The 24106-nt window shown below is 37.7% G+C and overlaps 1 protein-coding gene across 2 annotated transcripts in view; it reads left to right on the top strand.

Moving 5' to 3' along the window:
• The window catches only part of LOC142857838 (ubiquitin carboxyl-terminal hydrolase CYLD-like), a 39161-nt gene that overhangs the window by 8657 nt on the left and 6398 nt on the right, over window positions 1-24106 (top strand). For both annotated transcript variants that reach the window (XM_075986858.1, XM_075986859.1), the window contains 10 exons: window positions 633-935; window positions 3099-3204; window positions 10719-10817; window positions 13391-13507; window positions 14855-15234; window positions 16044-16209; window positions 17032-17173; window positions 18292-18414; window positions 20243-20334; window positions 21172-21238. In XM_075986858.1, coding sequence (XP_075842973.1) covers window positions 633-935; window positions 3099-3204; window positions 10719-10817; window positions 13391-13507; window positions 14855-15234; window positions 16044-16209; window positions 17032-17173; window positions 18292-18414; window positions 20243-20334; window positions 21172-21238 — 1595 coding nt within the window. The remainder of the gene's footprint in view (window positions 1-632; window positions 936-3098; window positions 3205-10718; window positions 10818-13390; window positions 13508-14854; window positions 15235-16043; window positions 16210-17031; window positions 17174-18291; window positions 18415-20242; window positions 20335-21171; window positions 21239-24106) is intronic.

Raw genomic sequence — 24106 nt, 5'->3', positions numbered from 1 at the left:
ATCCCCGGAATGTATAAACTGCCTTGGAACTTATGTGCCTTGGCAACATATCTAAGAATTCTATATTCCAAACTGACTATTGGTTCACATTTGACACTCTCAGGAGTAGAGAGAGGTCATGCTTTACTTGCTTCTTGATTTGGTTTTTCAAGCAGTGAAATAATTAGGCTGTGACTGCCAGTTATGGTATGTACTAGCAGGGTTGCCAGCTTGTAGGTTAACTACATCAAGTTCTCCTGACCTGTTCCTCATCTGTGACGTGCTTAGAGCACACATGACTTATAGTAGTTGTACGGTGGATGGCTGTAGATGGTTACAGTTTGTTCTCAGTAAATGGAGTTGATGCTGCTGTTTGGTTAACGTTGAATGCCTGTTCGTGACAAAAGTCGTGGTAGAACTATGTTGTAAATTTAATCCTCACTCTTTCTCAAAAGAATTATGATCTGAAATTATGAGTTAGTTTCGTCATCAGCTACAGCTTCTTTATTCTTTAAACACCCTAAACCCAACAGCAGCTGCTAGTCATATTTCATATTATGGATATAATTTAGAGTTTTTCCAAAGTAATTTCCTGAAATCCCTTTAATGGATAACCTTTTCATATCTCTTTTTAAAAAAACTTTAAAAACTAGGAAGAACCTCGTGGCCAAGGTTTCACTGATGGGGTATGTCAAGGGAAACAGCTTTTTCAGTGTGATGAAGATTGTGGCGTGTTTGTGGCATTGGACAAGCTGGAGCCCATAGACGACAATGACAATGGATTGGAAAGTGATTTTGCAGCCCCGGGGGATACAATGCAAGCTGAACCTCCCCCTCTGGAAATAAACTCCAGAGTATCTCTGAAGGTCGGAGAAAGTGTAGAATCTGGAACCGTAATATTCTGTGATGTTTTGCCAGAAAAAGAGAGTCTAGGATATTTTGTTGGTGTGGACATGGTAAGGATTTTTTGAGTTTTATTATGGTAAATATATATATTAATTTTATTATCAATTTAGGAATAAATTGAACACTTTGTATTCTTAAAATGGACTAATTTACAGTATTTTAAAGAACTTATTCCAGTTTGTCTTTGGTACAGGAACATTATAGTAGGAATGTGAGCAGAAGCAATACTTTTCCCACATTTTTTCGTCTTTTAATAAACTGGGATAATACTCTCAGTCTTTAATTTTTCCTTATTTTAACTGACCAGTAGACAAAAACAAAAACCAAACCAAAACAATAAAACAAACTGACATTTCTCTGACTAAATCCAAATATATTGTATGATACTGTATTTTCCTTTAATTTAAAAATACTTTTGATACTTTTTTGTATATTTGCTAAAGTTTAATTAATTTTCTCATAATAATGAATATAGAAAGTTATTAATAGAAAATACTCCGGAAAAGAACCTTACTGCTTTTTGAGTTGACAGAGTATTCCCACAGGATTTTCACCGTCTAAAAACTGGTTTCTTATTGCGGCAAACTGTGTATAAGAAAGGTTCCAGTGTAACCATGGTTACACTAACAGTTCAAATCATTTGGCATATTCTCATCATGGCCTCTCCACTGTCTGTCTACAGAAATTTTTCATCATCCTGTGCTGTGTGCTCTGTTTCTATTAAATAAATTCTGCCCAGTGTGTCCATGCCTGGTAACTACAGACTGGGTGTTTGCCTGCTGTAGGTACCTCAGAAGTGAGGTTATGGTATAATATGACTCCTTTTGTTTGTGTCACTCAATTTATTACTGAATAACCATACTCGCTAACAATGGATGCCTTCCAGTGCACATAGTGAATTAACGTGGCCCTAAGAGTTGAGGAGAGAGAAGTTTAGAACATTTTTATCATAGACTGAAGGTATAGGCAAAAGTTCATTATGGATAAAGGAGATTCCTTCATAATTGTTCTTACCAGGATGTGTTGGGAGAGGATTATGAGCAGCAGACTCACACAGTGAATATTTTTAATAATCATTTTTATAATTCATAAATGCTCTACAGAGATGGTTGGGTATGAATGTTCCAGTGTGTTTCTGTTGCCTTGTACTTAGAAATTGTGTAAGATGGCTCATTAGTTAGGTACAAAATCAGAATTTGCCAGACTCTCGCTACGTGAAATTAGAGCCAGAGTAAGACCCATGGGTCTCTCAGAATCGTTAATAATTAAGAACAAGAATTCTCTAAATGAGAGTTTAGTGTTTCAGAGGAGTTGTAGACTGGGTAGAGAGAATGTTGGAGAAAGAAGGCCATTCTTTTTTGGACTTAGTCTCCCCTTGCTATAGGTTTCTTGGGCCAGGCTTTAGATGTTACAGGAACTGTTTGGGTCCTCTCCCTTCTTAATAGTCACCTAGGAGGTCATCTTATTTAGCCCAGGCAGGCTGTCTTGAGATTTGCCTGCCAGCTCCACACAAGTTCTGTCCATTGTTTGATTTACGCAAGCATCAGTTCCAAACAGTCCCGTTAGACTTCTTGATAAGAAAGTTCGTCGATCCCAACTTTACTCATGGCTGTCTGTTTCCAGGGACACACTAGCATTCCACACTGGTTCTCAGGGCAGTTGTTTCATTGCCATCTGCTGTGCCTCACGAATAACTCTTGTGGCTGGTGACACAGTAGAGAATACCTTAGAAAATCAAGACTTTCCCCATTTTTTGAGGAAAGTCTTGTATACCCACAGATAACAAGAGAATTCTGAAGTAACTGCTCTTCTGTTTATAAAAAGACACACAGTAATACAGTGAGCAAAGTGCCCAGGGGATGCAGATGTGTGATTAACTTTAAGGGGAGGTTTCTGGGTAAAATAATGCAATCCTAGTAAATTTTCTTTTGCAGACAATGTCTCTTTAAACCTCAGCTGGTGTTATTACTGCAGACTAAAGTATGAAAAAGGCGTTTGAGTCATTATTTTGTGTGTTTGCTGTAAGTTGATTGTTTTATTGTAAAACGTTGTTACTTTAGCAGATAGTCCTAATACAGCCTTTCTTTTGGGCAAAATAGTTAACATTTTTCTATGAAAGATATCTTAGATAATACTTTTGAAAGAAATGTTGGTGTTCACATTTATATTGATTGACAAAGGTATATAAAGGTTTACTTTTTTGGCATTTCAAGGATAACCCTATTGGTAACTGGGATGGAAGGTTTGATGGAGTACAACTTTGTAGCCTTGCAAGTGTTGAAAGGACAATTCTTCTGCACATCAATGATATCATTCCAGGTATGTCTCCTTTATGTATTCAGAAGATAGTTTCTAACATGTATTTTGTTATGAGAATGCAAATATATACTAAAGATGGATCTTTTGAAGTTGGCTTTGTATTGTAGAATTGTCGTTATATAGACTAACCTTTCTTTTCTCCCGAAACAAGGCAGTAAAGTTTATTTCTAAAAGTATGTAAGTATAGTGAAGTTTATACATTATCTCTTAGTCTTCTCCTAGACATTCTAATAGAGAAAGAAATCCTGTCTTATAATTGGAAAGTTCAAAAATACAAAAAAATGCTGTCTTTTGGAGTAAGAGATGAAGCTAGAAGCTTTTAAAAAAAATTGTTTATATCATCTAAACTCCACAGAGGATTCAGGATTCTTATTAAATGATGGCTGAAATTCCTTTTTTGTTGTTTTTAATTATTTTTTTCATTTATTTTACATCCTGATCTCAATTTCCCCTCCCTCCTCTCCTCTTGTGCCCCCCCCCCTGCCCCTAGCGCTGGTTGCCTCCCCTTTGTTTCTGTTCAGAGAGGGGCAGGCCTCCCATGTGTGTTAGAGTATGGCATATCAAGTTGAGGTAGGACTAAGCTCCTCCCTTTCTATTAAGACTGGGCAAGGCAACCCAATATGATGAATAGGTTCCCAAAACTTAGCTTAAAAGTTAAGGATCCCAGTGTTAGGAGTCCCACAAGTAGATCAAGCTACACAACTGTTACACATATGAAGAGGGCTTAGGTCAGTCCAGGTAGGATCCTTCACTATTGGTCCAGAGTCTGTGAGCTCCTATGAGCCCAGGTTAGTTGTTTCTGTGTGTTCCTCCCTTTCTTCAACAGGATACTTGAAGTTTGGCCCAGTGCTTGGGTATGGTTCTCTGCATCTGTTTCCATCAGTTACTGGATGAAGACGCTCTAATGACAATTAAGGTAGTCATCAATCTGAATATAAGAGATGTCCAGTTCAGGGACTCTCTCTACTATTGCTAGGAGTCTTCGCTGGGACCATCCTTGTGAATTCCTTGAATTTCCCTGACATGAGGTTTCTTCCTGACCCCGAAGTGCACCCTCATCGAGACAACTCTTTCATCATTTTCCCCCTCCAAGTTCTTCTTGTTTTAAGATGGTATTGTGGTAGATCATGCTTCATAACTGTAGTCAGAAACTATTACATAGTTTTATTATATCTATTATTCTTAGTATTTTACTACATATATGATTTATTACAAAATAATAATTAGGGCCAACAAGATGGCTCAGTGGGTAAAGGCACTTGCACACACACACACACACACACACACACACACACACACTGCTGGGTATGTAACACAGAGTGTTTTACATTGGTATAATTGGTACTGTGGTAAAACACTCTACCATTGAGCTACAGCACAGCCCCTGAACTTAAAAAACAAATGAAAATAAAAACACCACCCAAAAATAAAAAACAAAAACACCCCCCCCAAAAAAACTTAAGAACCTTTTGTTTTGCCTCAAATATGTATCTTCTTTGGCTGCTATGAGGTGATTGACAATGGTAGTAACACCAACCACTGCTGTTAGAATTCCCAGTGATAGGCTAGTGCATTGAAGTCAATAGAGGCATTCAGAAATAGGGATGTTCACAAGCCATAACCAGGGATGTGCCAGGCCTGGAATTAGATGGTTTATGCTATCTCTATGTCCTGAACAGATTTATAAGATAGGTCTTTATATAAATATTGCTGATTAAAAATACAAAACAGAGAGGTTGGAGAGATTGCTCAGTAGTAATGACACTGACTGCTTTTCCAGAGGTCCTAAGCTCAATTCTCATGGTAACTTACAGCCATCTGTAGTGGGATCTGATGCCCTCTTTTGGCATAAAGTCATACATGCAGAGAGAACACTCATATACATAAAATAAATAAATATTAAAAACATATAAAGCAGAATAAACAACAAAAGCAGCAAAAGCAAAACAAAATAAAAAACCTGGGGCTCAAATCAGACTTAAATTATCTATGATGAAAGTGAGTGGCAGAACCAAAGTCCAAAACTCATCTGATTATGAACCTGTGTTCTCTTTAGTCCCCAACAAATCCCATAACCTACGAGTACTCTTGCATTGTGAACATCTGCATAAACCTCTATTTCTTAGTGTCACATACTGGTGAATATTATTTCCATGGAGATGGAGATGTATTTCATTTCTGGTTCTATAAAAGATGATTTTACTGTAACAAGAATTATAAGTGAGCAACACACTGTATTTTTTCTTCTAGTGTTTTCCCATTATTGGTAAGGTTGACAACAAAATGCTTTTGAATTTATTTCTATAGCTTATTTTAGGCCCTGAATTCCTTATTTCATAGAAACGGAAACTGAAGGCTCCTAACTGAATTCTACCCTTCCTCTCTGCCTGTTGGTGTCAAGTCATAAACTGTTCTACAGTTTGAACACGCTTCCCACACAGGAAGGCATGAGGTTCATATGACAGCTTTACTTCAGTTCTGCTCTGAAAATGTCTGACACACTTTACTTTTGATTTCTTTTGAGATATATTTGTTATTGAGAATTTTGATACATGCATATAATGTATTTTGATTATAATACCCCCCCCAACCCCTCCTTGGTCTCCCACTCCTAATTCCCTTTCTTGCTTTTTGGAAACAAATGGTTTATATTCAGGGAAAACATATGTGTCTTTAGTTGTGTTTACTTTTCATCCATGCTTTATAGACAGCACAGTTTGGTATGTTTGTGAACTAAAATGGTTTTTTTAATGTTACAATAAGTGCTTATTGTTTAAAAAACAGCAGAAAGCCCTCACGTAGACTTCTTTAGATGTGGATATTTAGGAGGCAAAGCAAATAAGCATTCTTGGGGTTGAGACTGTAGCTCCATGGTTAGAGTACTTGAGGGAAGCTGTAAGTTCCAGTCTCAGCACTGAACAAAAGTGATGATTAGGGCTAGCAAGATGGCTCAGTGGGTAAGGGCACTTGCCCTCAAGACTGATTCCTGGAACTCACAGGGTAGGAGGAGAGAATGACTCCTGCAGATTGTCATCTGATCTATGCATGCATGCTATGGCACATGGGTGCGTGTGCGGACACACACACACAGAGTGATAAATTAACTAAAAAATGTTAAAGTAATTCCTATGTAGAACTTTCATTTAATAAGTTGAGATATACAGTAAATGAACAGAATCTGTGGCCAGTAAGATGGTGATGAAGCTGGAGAATGGTCAAACAAGGGGTAAAGAAGATGGGGGGCTGCCCTGTCACATTCATGTGCTCCCACAGACCTCTGCAGGAGACATTTGAGCAGCACACACAAGAAATTATTTGGGAGCTGAATTAAGAAGGCCTTTTCAAAAAGTTGGAGAGTTATGCTGATTTTATAATGCTAACTTGCTGAATGGCTGGGAAGAAGCCCTTGTAATTCTTTCTTTTATTTATGAGTTTTTTTCACAGGAGCCAATTCAGGGTAATACCGCTCCTCTATAGTCATATCTCACTAATTTCACAATAGCCCACAAATTCCACTTTAGTTAGCAAACAAGTATATTTGGGCATTTTTTTAAGGATTTTTTTCAGAGAACTGTCCAATGGTGCTTTTGAAACCTTAAAACCTGCGACATTTTTGTGTGAATGTAATTGTCAATTTTTAGATATCTTAATTGCATTGTTTTGGGTATTGCATTTTATAGCTGAATGAAGTATGTTGTGGGATTGGGAAAATCATTGTTAGTATAACCATTCAAGAAGGAAGAAGAGGGGCTGGAGAGATGGCTCAGTGGTTAAGAGCACTGCCTACTCTTCTAAAGGTCCTGATTTCAATTCCCAACAACCACATGGTGGCTCACAACCATCTGAAATGAGATCTGATGCTCTCTTCTGGCCTGCAGGCAGACACACAGACAGAATATTGTATACATAATAAATAAATAAAATATTTAAAAGAAGAAGGAAGACGATTCCTGAGCTGTGAAGCTCAGGGATGCAGAGTTGGTTGTGTGTTTTCAGTCTTCTGTAAATTAAAAATTGATGTGTTCCCAGCTTTCTTTCTTTATATATGTATTTATGTGACTAATATATGTTTATATTCCAACTCTAAATTTGTTTGAACTTTAAATTGTCTTTGATTCTGCAGTAGCACATAATAAATAGAAAAAGGAAAGTAAAACTGTTTTGGAATTAGACTGTAATCTTACAAGGAAATTTTTTTAGCAGTACCCACCTGATAAATATCTTAATTATTTTCTATTTCAACACTGGTATAGAATTAAAATAACAAAAAACAAAACAAAACAAGAGTTTCATGACTTGGGAGTCCCTTGTCAAGATCTTCAAGATTCCTGCTTGTCATCGATGTTATTGCTGGTTTAGAGCAGTGGTAAGAAAGGAAGAGAATGCTTTTTCTCTTTCATAGCTATTGATATTCATAAACCTTGAATAGTAGATAATTGAGAACGATACTGCTTTTATACACATAAATTACACGTATTTGCCAACAAAATTAAGCTTGCAAATAGACTTTTAAAAAGCAAAATTATTTTAATGAAAATTAATTTGGTATATTTGAATAAGCATTCATCTATATTTTGTATCATTAACATTCTTTCCTTGAGGGGAAAAAGTGTGACAGTGTCTCCTTTAGTTCCTTAGTTTATTATTTTTTCTTGCCCAATTACATCCATTTGTGGGACAATATTAACATTTCTAGCACGTAGGAAAGATTGTTTTTGGAGCAGCTGAACAGTTGGTGAGATTTGGGAAGAATCTCCCCAGTGAAATATTTCTTCCTGTTGGTATCTGGAAACCTTTGCTTCACCTGCTGTAAAAGTGTCCCTCTTTGCACTGCTGTTTCTGATGGTCCAAAGCATTAAAGCTGCTGGGACAGCACATCCAGGTTTGTAAAGTTGCGATGAAGTATGCCAATTTGTGACACTCCCAAAGTATGCATTTCTTTGAGTCATGCATTTAAAGTAATGCATTGAGCTGTGTCTGTCGTTGTGAAGCTTAAGAGTATAATGCAACTATCAACAACAACTCAGACTACACAGTATGTGCGCATTCACAGAAATTTGAAAAGGAAGTCATTTAGTGGGACCCTTTCCTCCTGAGGCTGATCCCAAACTCATAATTTCTTTTTGTATCCTTCCCGATCACTTTTTTCTTTGTGTTGCATGTCTTCATAGTTTATAACCTTTAAAAAAGGTAACAGTTTTGTAGCAATATAATTTACATAATTGATAATATAGCCATAGACCAGTACATCTCAACCCTAAGAAAAGCTTCTTCCTGCAGAAGATGTCAACACAGAGACCTTCAACTGGTTCAGGTGCAAAGAATAAGAGACTGGAGTCTGCAGCCTTAAGTGGGCACGTACATTTGCACTCCTCCCACCAAGGCTCAGGGACTTTGCAGAAGAGAGGGCAGAAAGTTCTTAAGAGCCAGAGGTAGAGGTCAACTTCAAGAAAACAGAATTTTCTGGATGCAGCAGGGCTGTTGTATATATAATCTTACAGGAATTGTGATGATGTGTTCATGAGCTGTGCAGCTTCAGTCCAGACAAAATCCCAGCCTGTAGGGAGTGGGGAGTAGGTATGAAACCCCACCACCAGCTGAGACTGTGGCTTCTGACAGGAACTTGACCTACCAACACAGGGTGCCACTATTTACAGTAAGATTTTAGAGAAACAGCTACACTGTTTTACAGCATGATTGTATGGTGTCATATAACCACTGGAAATATATGAATGACCCAGTTTTTCCACATCCTAAGCAGCACATTCTCAGATCTGTAAAGGGACCTGAGGATCAGGGTACCTTTACCTGTCAGGGATATCTAAATTAGACATATATAAGTTAAATTTGGACATATAGTTTATCCAAACAGTTGCAGCTTACCAATGTTAGTAGAGGCAAGAAGATTAGAAGGAATATCTAGTTTTTTTTAGCTGTGGTTCTCAGACAGAGAGTATAATCCTAATCTGTAGAAGGCAGAACCAAGTTTTAACATTGTAAACAATTTAGTGTTTTAAATCAATATCAAGGGGTTTACTCTTAAGTTAAAAAAATCTCACTGCGGGTGGCTGGAAAGATGGCTCAGAGGTTAAGACACTGACTGCTCTTCCAGAAGTCCTGAGTTCAATTCCCAGCATCCACATGGTGGCTCACAACCATCTGTAATATCTGGTGCCCTCTGGCCAGCAAACATACAGACAGATAGAGCACTATACATAATAAATAAATAAATAAATCTTAAAAAAAATAAAAAATCTGACAGCTAGCAACATGTGTTCTTGTACATGAATGTAGAGTTGCAGCCTTAATATCTCAGTAAATCTGTGTTGTTATAAACCTTGTTTTTTTATGAACAGGACAGGAATTATACAGAAATACATTGTAAGTCAAAGCATATGGGAGAGGAATATTTCCTTGGTGGGACCAGCGCATGTGGGTACCCTTAATAAGGATGGGACTGAGGTTTTGAACTTAACCAAAATGGTTGTTATCTCTGCATTTGTACTTTCTCAGAGCAGTTGTAATCTGGAGTTACAAGTTTTACAGATTTTAAAACATGCACACAAACACACACAGGCTTAAAGCAAGCATACTGTGACCACATTATTTACATGCATTTATTAATAGATGAACAAAATTTTTCCAGGAAACTGAGTAGGCTGCTGGAGCCAGGCGAGCACACAGGTGGTCCCACTGAGGGCTAGATCAGCAGATGCTGTAAGGGAGAACAGAAACCCAACATAGGACAGAACACCTATGCAAGCCAGAGTAGTAGGGAAGGGGGAACAGATCCGTGGCAGGGAGAATCCCAGCATGACCAGATCACATGCCAGGGATGAGACAGGAGTGTAGAGATGCAGACAAACAGCAAGAGAAGTGTGAGTGTGTGTGTGAGTGTGTGTGTGTGTGTGTGTGTGTGTGTGTGCATTCCTAACTCTGATTTGTCTCCGACCCAGGTTTTTATCAAGCTGTGTTCTGTGAAATACACTGATCCAGCATACTTGGGTGGCTGAGAAAGTTTTATCAAGTCAGTTTAGAACATCACATTGGTTAGAGGTTCTCCAGGCACGTGGGCATGTAAAGGCTCCGGTTTTTACAGTAAACAAATTGTCCATGTTTATATTGGCACCCTCCATAAACGCTTGAGTGTAAAACACTGTAATGTGTAGGTTTGTGCTGGGCATGCTGATCTGGAAAATGTAACGAAAATTATGAATAAGGTTTTCTTTAAAGCTTTTTAAAACTTCCAATAAAATTGACTGCATCTGACTAACTTTTCAAAAATTAAAGCATTTTGATAACTGATGATTATATTTTCTTACAGAAATTATATTTTTAAGTACAGTGTTGATTTTTTTTCACCCAAGAAATTACTTTTCAGTACTATGGAGTCTTTAAAGAGAATCTGTAAGACTATAAAGATTGTGCTTTTTTTGTTGGAAAGGATTTCTTTGTTTTTTATGCTAAACTATGTTTCTTCCATATATATTTAAAAAGTATGTTTACTATTTCAGAGAGCATGACACCGGAAAGGAGGCCACCCAAACTTGCCTTTACGTCAAGAGGTGTTGGTAACAAAGGTTCATCTAGTCAAAATAAACCAAAGGTTACAGGTATGAAGGCCATTCTTGGTAGTTTACATGAAAATATGATTCTTCAATATGTTAAATAAGCTATATGTTATTGTGTGTGTATATATATGTATATATATGTATACATATAATTTGTTCCTACACTTTATGTAAACTAAAATTTTATGTACATGATTTTAAGTGAGGATGTAGTAAAGAAACCACCGGAATGGCCAGCCTATGAGTTGTGGAGGGAGATTTTTATTTGGATAAGAGAGAGAACAGCTGGCGGTGTTACACGCCTTCAATCCCAGCTCTCAGGAGGCAAAGGCAGGTGGATCTCTGTGTTCGAGGCCAGCCTGGTTGACAGAACAAGTTCCAGCAAAAAACCCTAGAGGGGAGAGAGAGAGGGAGGAAGGGAGCTTCTAATACACACCAGAAAAAGTTTCGACCTGTGTTCTGCTTGTTCTGCTGAGCTTTGTCTAAATGAACCTTTAGGAGCTGACTGCCATGCATTCACACGGAGTATCCACAGTTTCACTTGGGAAGAACAAGTCCCCAAGGATGGTGTCATGTATAGCTGCCAGGGTGCAGCTTTTGGGTGCTTTTGCTTATTTTTTTGTACAGCTTTTCTGAGTTGGCTTGGGCAGAATCTTCTTTGAGGAGTGAAGACTGCATGCTTGCCACTAAACTTTTTCTCTAATTCATGAACCAGCCAGACTTGGATTTTCTGGAAAGATTTCTGCTGAGAAACTGGTGCTAAAATAAAGATTGCTTTCTGACCATCACCAGCTTCAGTTTCCTTGGCTGTGGTGGGTGATACTGAGTTTCCAAGCTGTGCCTTGAGATCTGAGTTCATCTCCAGCTCAAGCAGTGCATGAGAGATGCTAGACTCGAAGTCATCTCTTCTTGTCGTCATCAGGCTTCCTAGTCTTGGTGCTTGAGCTGATCCTGGCCTTCTCCTGAAAGGAGGAAAGTACCACTGGTCATATGGGTCGTGGGCTGCATTGTCAGGCCATTGACAGGCACAGGCCGAATATTCCACCACATCCCTAACGAGGGCACAGAGCCTCGGAGGTCCATCCTCCTAAACTACAAAGAACAAGAAATTGTGTTAATAAAATTCTAAGATGTTTATATTGTAAATCTAAAAAAAATAAATTATTTCTTTTGTAATGTTGGGGATCAAAGTCAACAGAACCTTATAAGCTAGGTACGTACTTTTTTACTCAGGTATTGTTCCAGACACTGAGATTACTTTTTTATTTTTTATTTTATTTTTTGGTGCTTGCATCAAATCTGGCATCTTACACAAACTAATATAGGACTCTACTCCTGAGCCATATACCCACCCAAAACCTGAATGTTTTTTAACTTAATTTGTTCATCAGCTTGTATTATCACATTTGAAGTTTATGAAGGGAAATTATAATCATGAGCCACTTATTAATGGGATGAGTTCTGAGAAGTGCATCATTTGGCAGTTTCTTTTTTTTGTATGACTTTTTTTTATGAGAAATCTTGTTTGTTCCCAGCTGCTCAGCCTCAAAATAATCACACAGAAAGCATATTATTTGTAATACTGTTTGGCCAATAGCTTAAGCATATTTCTGGCAAACTCATCTTAAATTAACCCATCTCCATTAATCTGTGGCTTACCGGGTAAAGTTCCAGCATCTCCTGTGGGGCTATATGGCTTCTCTCTGACTCTGCCCTTCTTTCTCCCAGCATTCAGTTTTCCCCACCTAGCTCTGTTCTACTCTATCAGGCCAAGCCAATTTCTTTATTAACCAATGGTATTCACAGCATGCGGAGGGGAATCCCACATCATGTGACCATCATAGAATGCACCTCACAAACCTTGGTGAAAGAACTTTGTGTATGTCTAGGCTCTATAACACTGCTGGATGTTCTTTTGCTGACTGCAATGGGGTTTCATCCTGTGGATCGTGACCCCTTCGGGGTTTGAATGACCCTTTTATTGGGGTCGTTTAAGACCAGTGGAAAACAAAGATATTTATATTACAATTCATAACAGTGGCAAAATTGCAGTCATAAAGTAACAATGAAAATAATTTTCTGGTTGGGGTTTGCCACAGTTTGAGGTATTGTACTAAAGGGTGGCAGAATTAGGAAGGTGGAAAACCACTGTTATATGGTATGAATGATAGAGGTGAAATTCGTGAGCCAGTAATTTCATCAAAGTACAGGTGACATTGAAAAATCGACTACATGGAATGATTTGTTTTTTGTCCAGATTTCTTTAGATAGTCTGTAGTGTCCTGAAACCTGCTCAATAGACCAGGATGGCCTCAAACTCAGATATGCCTGCCTCTACTAAGTGCTGGGATTAAAGGCTCGTGTCACCACTGCCCACGAGAATGGTTTCTTAGAGCTTTAATATAAACGGCTACCTTTTATATTAATTTTATAACTCCTACTCTCTTCTGTGTTGACTAATTACCAAACTTTTAAAGCCGAAGACAATACAATACTATGTATATGTATATTAGTTGTGTGAGCAGTTGTTATACCATACGCATGTTAATTTATTTATAAAATTTCTTTTTGTAACATATTGGCTTTTTTAAAAAGGAACTTTTCTTGTTCCATAGGATCCACCTCAGACCCTGGAAGTAGAAGCAGAACTGAATTATTTTATACCTTAAATGGGTCATCTGTTGACTCACAACAACAAACCAAATCCAAAAATATATGCTATATTGATGAAGGTAATCTATAATTTTAGTCCTCTTTATAATGGTACCCTCTGTTTAATATGTAAGGGGAAATGACTTTTTCATCAATATTTGTTAATTTTGGAAACAGTGAATAGATCATAGCTAATATGACAATATTGCTGGACTAAAATATTAAACATTGTTTGAACTACACTGTTATTAGGGTTGAGGATACATTTGAAATATGTTAGTAGTCTGGGTTTTGTTTTGCTTTGTTTTTTTTAACCCGAGACAGGGTTTCTCTGTATAAAAAGTCCTTGCTGTCCTAGAACTTGCTCTGTTGACCAGACTGGCCTCGAACTCACAGAGACTCACCTGCTTCTGGTTCCTGAGTGTTGAGATTAAAAGTGTACACCACTATGCCCAGCAGTTTGTTCTTATCTCTTAATACATCTGCTTAGGATCAACTGTTCCTAGAAATGAAGTGACTCATTAAAAGACTTGCCTATCTTACTTTCTTTAAAACACACTACCTTTCCTTGTTTCCTGGATATCATTCTCCTTTCATGGATTTATTTCCTTCATCTGTGCAGGTTAATTACCTGGAAATCCTTCTAGTTCCTCCAGTTCAGTGGTCTGGCTGACTGCTCTTCACCTCTTAAACTGAAACCTTTCCTCCCGCTGTACTCACTCACTCTCTTAGGTTAGGTTAAGTGTCCCTGAAGTGGTTTTGGTTATTTGCCTGTATTTTCTATAAGTTCCTAGTGCTTCTACACTGCTTTGTATTCAGTAGATTCAGTAAACTAAATGAAAATATAGTGTTCTAAGTCTCTATGATGACTGCTTATGACATGGATTCAGTTATAAGCTAAAACACACAGTACAATCTACAGTTGCATACTCTAGGTTACATACATACTTACACAGAAAGTGACCTGAGTGGGTATTTGCCACATCTGATTCTCGCCCTGAGTGGGGTTTTGTGAGCATAGGCAGCATGGCCTGCCTCTCTCAAGAATTCATTCATCCTGGGCCGCAGAGATGGCTCAGAGATTAAAAGCACTGACTGTTCTTCCAGAGGTTATTTAGAATGATTATTTAATTTTTATATCTCTTCATACTAATTTCTAACTTAATCATATTACGGGAAAGAATATAATCCATGTGATACTGACTAGACTTAGATGACCAATGCCAGATTACTGAGACAGGAAACTGTGGAGGTCGAGAAGAGGAGCAAGAACATTATTCAGAGCCAATGAGTTCACAGTGCTTTCAAGCAGGCTTGCAAAAGGATCATGTGATCAGTTAGACTAGAACTTTGTATTGTTTTTAGAAGATGCAGTCATATTTAATGTTCTTGAACAGCCTTTTCTAATTAAGGACAATGTTTCATAGTTGCAGAAGACCCTGCAAAGTCACTTACAGAGCTGTCTCCAGACTCTGGACATTCATCACCTCCACCACAACCTCCTTCCATGAACTCCTTATCCAGCGAGGACAGATTCCACTCTCTACCGTCCAGCCTGACCAAGATGCCCAATACTAACGGCAGCATTGCTCACAGCCCACTGTCACTGTCAGTGCAGTCTGTGACGGGCGAGCTGAGCAGCACGCCTGTCCAGGAGAGTCCACCTGTGCCCATCTCTTCTGCTAATGCATACGGCCTAGAGGTGGGCTCACTGGCTGAAGTGAAAAAGAATCCCCCGTTCTATGGGGTTATCCGTTGGATTGGCCAGCCGCCTGGGCTCCGTCACGTGCTAGCTGGGCTGGAACTGGTAATTTATTTTGGCTTGAAATCTACAACTTTTCTTCATGGGTTTTAAAACTAGGTTTTCCTCTATTAGATAATTTCTTGGGAAGTTATTTTATTCTCAAAAAAAATCCAGTAGTAGAGGAAATATAGTATTGCTTACCTTCACCCTTTGCCATTGCTAAGGCTTCTCGCCCACTTATTCCTCATGTTTGTTTGTGATCAAGGAATAGATTGATTTTTAGGCTAGAACTTGTAGTCTCCACATACAAACAGAATGCAGCAAAGAAAGCAGTTCAGTGACCAGTTTTCCTTCTTATTCTTTAGCTCCCTCCCATTGAAGTCAGTTCAGGGATGTGACTGACTTTAAAATTAATCATGTTTGGAGTCTTTGGGAGAGGGGAAGGTTTTATTTTGGGGTCTAAAAAAAGTATTTTGTGTGATATTTCATAACCAGGAGGGAGAACTTGAATAAATTTAGCTATTACCTAAATATAGTTTTTAACTTTTTTTCACTTGTCTTCTTGCTGTTGAGGAACTAGGTAATTTATCTACTCCTGCCCCTTGATTTTAATACTTTTGAAATGGCTCAGGGAAACTCAGTAAATCAAGGAAGGTCTAAGCATGTATTTTGAAGGGAAATGCATCAAATACTTCCCAGAGGGCTAAAGAATTACTTTCTTAAACCACCAGCTGAGGGCCAAAGCACCAGTTAGTCAGTCCCTTTTCCTTCTTGCTGATCTGTTCAGAAAAGATTTGAAAAAGAAATTCAGAAAAAGTAAAAACTCCATAGCTCTTCCCGGTGTAACACATACCAAAACCTTTCTTTTTCAGGAGTATGAATGTGCGGGCTGTACAGATGGCACGTTCATGGGCACGCGCTATTTCACCTGCGACGTGAAGAAGGCCCTGTTTGTGAAACTAAAGAGCTGTAGACCCGACTCTAGGTTTGCGCCCCTGCAACCTGTTACTAATCAGATTGAAAGGTGTAATTCTTTAGGTAATTGGATTCTTTTAATTTATTTACCCATCTGGAATGACTGTTTCTTGCTACTTTTTAGCATCTGAGGGTGACAGTGTTTAAATGTTTTATTTACTTGCCAGTGTTCATCAAGTTTCGAAGTTGGTAAAGATTCTTACTTGGTGCCTAAGAGAGTTGTCCTAAGAGGAGATATGTTGAAAGAAAAGTTAGGAAAAGTGTTTAGGGTCTAAAGACTGAAAGGCGGTGTTTTTTCTTTTCTTTTATTGATTATAGACATTAAATTTTTGGCAGTTTGGGTGGTAGAAATGAAAATGTGGTCCCTTTAGCAATAACTTCCCCCTCCGCATCTTTTTAAGTACCTCATTTCGGATGTCCTTATGAAGAAATCTGATATAGTCTGGGGATGCAGTTGGCATGACAGATGGAGGACAGTTCTTCTCATTGTCACTAGCTTGCTGATGCTGGCCTTTCCCTTAACAATAGTGAGAGTCAAGCAGGGGGAAATAGGGAAAACATCTTTATGAAAAACATTTTTCTTAATGTTGAAGAGTATTTTGGAAACTTGTTTTCTTTTTATACTTGAAAATAAAACATTTTGGACGAGTAACAAAATATTCTTTGACAGGTGCTTAATTGACTTAATTTTCTAAACTCTATATGACAGGAATAATGTTGAAAGCGAATAATCGCATTTTTATAAGTCCAGATAAATATCAGTTAACTAAAGTAAAAAAAATGCAGAGGATGCCAAAATATACTTTAAATGATATATATGTACATGCATATGAATATATACTGTCATGATTTAAAAGAATTATTTTTATTTTTTTATCTTTTCAGCATTTGTAGGCTACTTAAGTAAAGTAGTAGAAAAAAATACTCCACCAAAGATGGAAAAAAAAGGTTTAAAGATAATGATTGGAAAGAAGAAAGGCATTCAGGGCCATTACAATTCTTGTTACTTGGACTCAACTTTATTCTGGTAAGTTCCTATTTTCTGCAGTAAGTGTAAATAGTGCTGTGTGGGGGACAGGGGAGACAGGTGTGTGTGTGTGTGTGTGTATGAAAGAAGATGCCAGATGCCTTTGAGTAGAGAAACTGACAGAGTTAGGAAAGATCGTGAGATTTGGTCCTTAGTGACTAAAGAATTTCATATCCTATTCCTAGATCCAAAGCACTAATATAAAAATACTGCAGTGAATAATGAGTGAACAGATACTCTGAGGACATCTGCCTCCAGTGTAGATGATGGCACGTGTGCCAAGTAACCTGCAGCAAGCTATTGGCATTGCGTGCTGCGTGTGTTCTGGAATATCGAGATGATCATAAAAATTCCTAATATTTAAAGTTACTTTCCATGGGATCACTGTTGCCCTCCTTTGTGTAGTTTTCCCTAAAGTGGATCAAGTTGAACAGCAAGGATCATTAGGCTATGAAGATTGAATCTGTAGCCGTAAGGGTTGTGCACTGCCAGTTAAGTGGATCTGCCACTCCGTAGGCTGTGCCACAGAGTTAGGAAGTTAGTATGGAAGTTAGGATTTTAAAGGAGAGAGCAGAATAAAGGTGGGTCTTTTCGTTGGTGGAATACTTTTGATTAAACAAATAAGCAAGCATTACTATAATATTCCTTAGATTTACTGATAAAAATTTATTTTAACTAAATTTATTTTCTTTGATACCAGCAAATTTTTATTGCTAATCACTCACAAGTTATTATAAGGAAATGCCTATCTTATGATAATGAGATGAATTTGTCCTGACTAGTCTGATCTGGTCTTGACCAGTCTCTGACTTTCTCCCTATGTTGTCTGTGTGTGTGTGACCGATTTCTAGGCCACTCTTGGTTTATGTAAACAAGCTTCTTTCATAATGTTCTCTGGCGTGTTTTCAACCTTCACGTGTATGGTGCAGTCTTGGTGTTTGTGGTCCGGATCTGCAGGGTCTCCGGGTACTGAGCACAGGGCCTGTGTGATCTGTCCATGAGTTCTTAGACCAGTGGTTCGCTACACTCTATCCCTTTGCCTCTTCCTACTCCTTTAAGAATCTTTCTCAAATATTATTGTTTTTATAACATGAGGAAAATATTCTTTTATTTTGCAGCTTATTTGCTTTTAGTTCTGTCCTGGATACTGTGTTGCTCAGACCCAAGGAAAAGAATGATGTGGAGTATTATAGTGAGACCCAGGAGCTACTGAGGACAGCAATAGTCAATCCTCTGAGAATGTAAGTAGAAGACATGTGTTTTGTCTTTAGTTGGTGTTCTGTTTACTCTTTTCTTGTATAGTAATTAATTTGTGCTCTGGACTCATGTAGTAAAAAAAAGAAGTTAGTTCTCATGAAATACTGACTTTTTAAAACCTTTGTTTTTCGTCCTCTGTTTACGTGTGTTTTAGTCTGGGCAGTGCATTCTGTAAAATGATGGGACTCATTTGGAGTCATGCACTACAAATTTATCCCTTTGCCTCTTTGTCTAGTACATGACATTGCACTAGAAACAAGTGCGGTATATTAAAGTGACATGGTGTTTTGTTTGTTTAAAAGAATTTCTTTAGGTCTTCTTTGACTCCTTTACTAAGGTAGTTGTAAATGTGCAGAAGACCATGTCAGAAGACTTTGATGCATGATGGTGATGTGTGATGAAGGCGTTTATGTGATGAAGAGTTAGGTTAGCCAGTGATCAGGAAACAGATAGCTCAGGGACATAGAGAACAAACTATGCAATTCAAAGTCCAACTGTGATCAATTTAAACTTTGTGGTACACTTTTCTTAACAGTGAAAATAAAATTAATGTAATATATTTAAAAATAACAAAATATGAAACTATAAGAAGTATTCCAAACGACGTACTGTGTCACATAGCTAAGAAAGTAAATTAAAAGTGAAACAAATTTCTCTAGATACTTGTTTGCCTTACTTTTCTAATCATCTTATCCTTTAGTTATGTGCTTTGATTTTAATATTAATTATTTTGTCTTACACAAATTTTAAACTCTCATTTTTCTTTCCCTATGTAAATGACACTAGAACAGCACAGGTCAAATCTTATCTACAAGGCACATTATCACAACCTTCCGTCTTTTTAAAATACTGTCAATCCATCAGTAAACGTTTTTTGCATATGATTGCCCAACTAGTCCAGAATCATAGTTATTCTAATTTTGTCACCAGTCTATAGAAAACACTTGCTGCATGGGCTATGAGACCAAGGTGCATCTTGTCAGGCATGGTGGGATATACCTGTAATCCCTGCACTTGATAGCTCAAGAGGCTAAGGCAAGATCAGTAGCTCAGAAATTTGAGATATATTTCTTGTGTCTACAAATGTCATATCTGTTGTTTGGACAGAGGTTTTGCTTTCTGTATTGGAAGCCCCACAGGTAGAGATCCTGTTTTGTTTATTTGTTTTTTTGTTGTTGTTAGGTTTCTTTAATCTCTTTTTGTATTTTTGGTGCCCTACATATAGCATTACACAAGTGGTAGGTGTTTAGTGTTTGCTGATTGCAAAGAGCTACCAAGTAAGTGGATAGTCGCTCTAAAAAGTGGGTACACAGTATGATTAGCTGGCTCTGACTTGTTCTTGTAAGCCCATGGTCTCCTATAGTCAAACAAAGAGAATGTCATAATTATGTTGACTGTTTGATTTCAGACTTTAGATTTTTAGTATCTCATCAGTTCCCTTTTCCATGTCTCTTATCCTGTGTATAAGAAGGGCTTTCTCAAATTTGGATATCCTATTTTATAAAATAAGTGTTTTAATATAATAAGCAAATGCCATTTAAAAATTGCTTCACCCAGGCTTCATAAAAAGTTGAGAATTGTATTAGTACATGGTAGTTATTTTTAAGGTGTTTAATAGTATCTGGAAACAATTCTGATTCTCAGACTTTCACTTTTCAAACTTCTGTAAAAAGCCTACAGTTGTTTCTTAAAAATAAATGCCTTGTCTATTGTTTTTTGTAACATGTCAGAATTGTATGAAAAGTACTTGATTATTAAGACGTGTCATATGACTCACTGTGCCAGTGTCAGTTAATTCATTTTTATCAACAGATATGGATATGTGTGTGCCACAAAAACTATGAAACTGAGGAAAATACTTGAGAAAGTTGATGCTGCATCGGGATTTACCTCTGAGGAAAAAGGTGACCCTTTTAATTTATAATATATGCATTGAAAATAACTTGAAAGTTTATCATCTAGTAATATGCTAAATTATTTCCTGAAATATACCTATTTAGTTTAGAGGATTAAATTTAAGTTAGAATTATTTGAGACGGCTAGGAGTATACTCAGTTGTGGAGTATGTAAGAGGCCTTGGGTTTGATTCCCAGCACTGCAAAAATATGAAAAGTTTTTTTTCTATGTGACATGCATATTTCTCCTGATTTTGTGATTCTTCTGAAGTGATGTGATGTGGAAGAAGTCTTTAAGAGGCCAGCCGGCTGGCTCTACAGAAGATGACCAAGTAAAGAGCTGTCCTTGTCCCCAGCAGGGCTGTTCAGAGCTGCTTCTCTTCCTGTGATAGGGAGCGTCCCCAGCACTCAGTTTCTCACTGTGCTCCCTGTTGAAAGGGGCTGTGGAGCAGTTGGCCAGCACTTCTGTCTGCTCACAACTGAAGAATTTGCTCAGATTCAACTCCTGAATTAGTTTGTTAACAGTATACTATAACCAGCTGTGGCATTTATACACATGGCTATTACTAAAATAGAAGAAAAAATAGGGCATATACCAGGTATATTCTACTGAACCTCCCAAAAGACATAAAAATGATTTCACTGTGTGTGAATGACTATATTCTGTTAAATAGGGCATCATGACAACAAATGAAAAAGTAATGTTTTATTATAAGTTTTCCCTTGTCAGGAGAACCTGAAATAACTAAACTTTTAATTAATATGTCTCTCTTAAAGAATAGAATGGTTTTTAAATTTTCTCTGTGATTCACTTAGGTTTTTTTGTTTTGTTTTGTTTTCTCCTAGATCCTGAAGAATTTCTAAATATCCTGTTTCATGATATTTTAAGGGTTGAGCCATTGTTAAAAATAAGGTAGGTCTCAAGCTGTCTAGAAGCATTTCAGAAGTAGACCTTCTTTTACACTGCCATTGCCCAGTAGCTAAATGTTGCTAGCATAGATGTGGGTTTCACTAGCTGCTGTCCTCTCTCTGAGCTACACTTAACTTCCAGGGTACAAGTGAACCTGTCCTTTTAATTAGCCCTAATGACAGATGTGCCCACAATGTAGTTACTTATGAAATTGCATGTTAATATTTTTGAAAGTTCAGTTAGTGAACTTTTAAAAGGAATCTTATTCTAACTGAATTTAAAAAAAGAAAACAGGGAGAGCATTGTTTTTGGCTTCCCATAACTTATAGTTAGCCTTAAGTTAGCTCTTTCGTTCTCAGTTTAGATCTTCCTTCTCCCCATGTTGAAAGAATACCTGAGTTTACTGCGATACACTTCTTAGTGAGATGTTTGAAATGTCTGCGCTTCCCAGGTCATTTGAATGTTGGGCCCCTCTTGATTTCAGTCTTGGTTTCTCTGGTGAAAATCTTAGGAGTGTGCTGCCTACTTCCTTAAGAACCCACACTGATGAGTTCTCTTTCCTCTTGTGTCTAAGCAATGCAGTTTGAGCCAGGGTTAAAGTGATTGTGGGAGCAAGGAAAGTATCACAGTTAAAGTTTGGTTCTCTTCAGAAATCTCTAACTAGTGAAGTGGCATGATGCATAAGCATGGGGTGTACATACTTATTAGCAAGTCCAAGTTGGTAATCGCTTTCTATGTACCTAGAAAATCCTAGAGAATTATCTACAAAGATTTAAGAAAAGAATTTATTATAGTCTAGCCATGTAAAAATTAATCATGGAAAATCAACAACATTATTTTATTCCTTCAAGCATATAGAAAAAGGAATATTTTATGTTTTAGGAAAGAAAAATAAGCAATCATTGTTTTCAAAGATAGAGTTAAAAAAAGATTTACACTGAGCTACAAGACAGATTTGATTAATTAGTGAGAAAGAGTAAATAATTAAATATGTTAATTTTTTGGTTTGTTTTATTCTTTTAATGATTTTTACATTCCAACTACAGTTTCCCCTCCTTCCTCTCTTCCTAGACCTTCCCTCCCACCTTCTGCCTCTCCCCCATCCTCTCCTCCTTCATTTCTATTCAGAGGAGGGCAGGCCTCCCATGGATATAGAGCAAACATGAGGCTCAGAGTGTGAGGTGCAGTCCATCTTGGTACAGTTGTAGTGGGACTGTACCTCAGCCGGTGTCCCTGCTTCTGCAAGGGAAGCAAATGGAGATGAATGCAGGTGCTCAGCTCACTTTCTCCTTCTCATTCTGGGGCCCAAACTTGTGAAATTGTGCTGCCCACATGTAGGGTGGATCTTCTCACCTCAACCCAATCAGAAAACTTTTTACAGTTATGTTTAGAGGTTTATCTCATAGATGATTCCAGATCCTGTCAAGTTAACAATATTAACATCACAAGACCACTTATTGTCAACTTGATACCCAAATATATCATTTAAAAATACATTTAATTTTATTTTTAATTGTGTGTATGAGTTCAGTGCCAACAGAGACCAGAAGAGGATGTCAGATTTCCTTAAGCTGGAGTTACAGGCAGTTGCGAACTACCTGTTGTGGGTTCTGGGGACTGAGCTTTGGTCCTCTGTAAGGGCAGTGTGCTGTCTTAACCTCTTGATAGCTGAGACATTTCCTACCACTTTTGGTTATGAGCCTTAGTTTTTTGTTTTTTTTTTTTTTTAATGGCTGAACTCTCTCTCTCTCTCTCTCTTAGGCCCCAAGTTTTTTGAGACAGGATTTCTTTGTGTAACAGTCTTGGCTACTAGCTGTCCTGGAATTCACTTTGTAGACCAGACTGACCTCAAACTCACAGAGATCCGCTTGCCTATGTCTCCTGAGTGCTCAAATTAAGTGCATACTTCACCACACCCAACTTAAACATGTGATTTTAAAGCTATTACTTTCTACTCTTTGTCCCGATAGGTTCTTGGTCATCTTTAATGCAGAATACATTCATTCTAACTTCAGAAGTTTCCATAATTCTTAATGTTCCAACACTGTTCAAAAATAGTCTTTTTAACCATGAGTTCCTGAAAAACCAATAAACAAGTTTTGTCCTTCCAGCTTACAGTGGCACAGGGTTGGTTCTCATCCCAAAAGGAAGGAGTTGGGGGCAGAGCAAGCAAAGAAAGGTCAGACCAATGCAAGAGTAACAAGAGCATCAAGGCAGGGCGACCCAGGCTCCTTGTGGCTGGGCAGTGACGTCACAAGCTTCACAAACTCATCATGGAGCTGCAGGATTTTGGAATGAGTATAGGACCTCAGGACTCACCTATTATGGTCCAAACCACACCAATCCATGAATGTTTTTATATTCATGTTTGTAAAATGTCAATATCCACTTTTTAAAATTTACCAAATTTGTATTCTTGTGCCGTTGGATTGTCCCTGGTGGAAAATACAACCCAACTAGCATGGCTTGGTACAGTTTCACAACTTGGTTATGATTCTGTAGGCTTCCAAACTTCTAAAACACTAGCCGTGGGGTTATTTAATTATTTTTAACATTTTCTAAAATTTTCATAAACCCTATATTGTATATTGAGTATGTTTCCCCTGTACCTCCATCCCTCTGTCCCTTTCCATGTCTCCCTCCTCATAGTTCCTTTGTTCCTTAGGCAGCATCACGTCTACTTTCATGTCATATACAAATTAATGCTTTTTGTCTCTCTGTAGAAGATCGAGGAACCATAAATGAGAGAAAACATACATTGTTTCTCTTTACGGGACTGGTTTAATTTGTTTAGTATGTTTATTTCCAGTTGTATCCATTTTTTATGACTGACAGACTTTGTTCTTTATGGTTAAAAGGACTCCCCTGTGC

Source organism: Microtus pennsylvanicus, chromosome 9 (assembly GCF_037038515.1).
Source record: "Microtus pennsylvanicus isolate mMicPen1 chromosome 9, mMicPen1.hap1, whole genome shotgun sequence".
NCBI lineage: Eukaryota > Metazoa > Chordata > Mammalia > Rodentia > Cricetidae > Microtus > Microtus pennsylvanicus.
The sequence above is the reverse complement of the archived record's forward strand: the minus strand, read 5'-3'. Positions and strand labels throughout refer to the sequence as shown.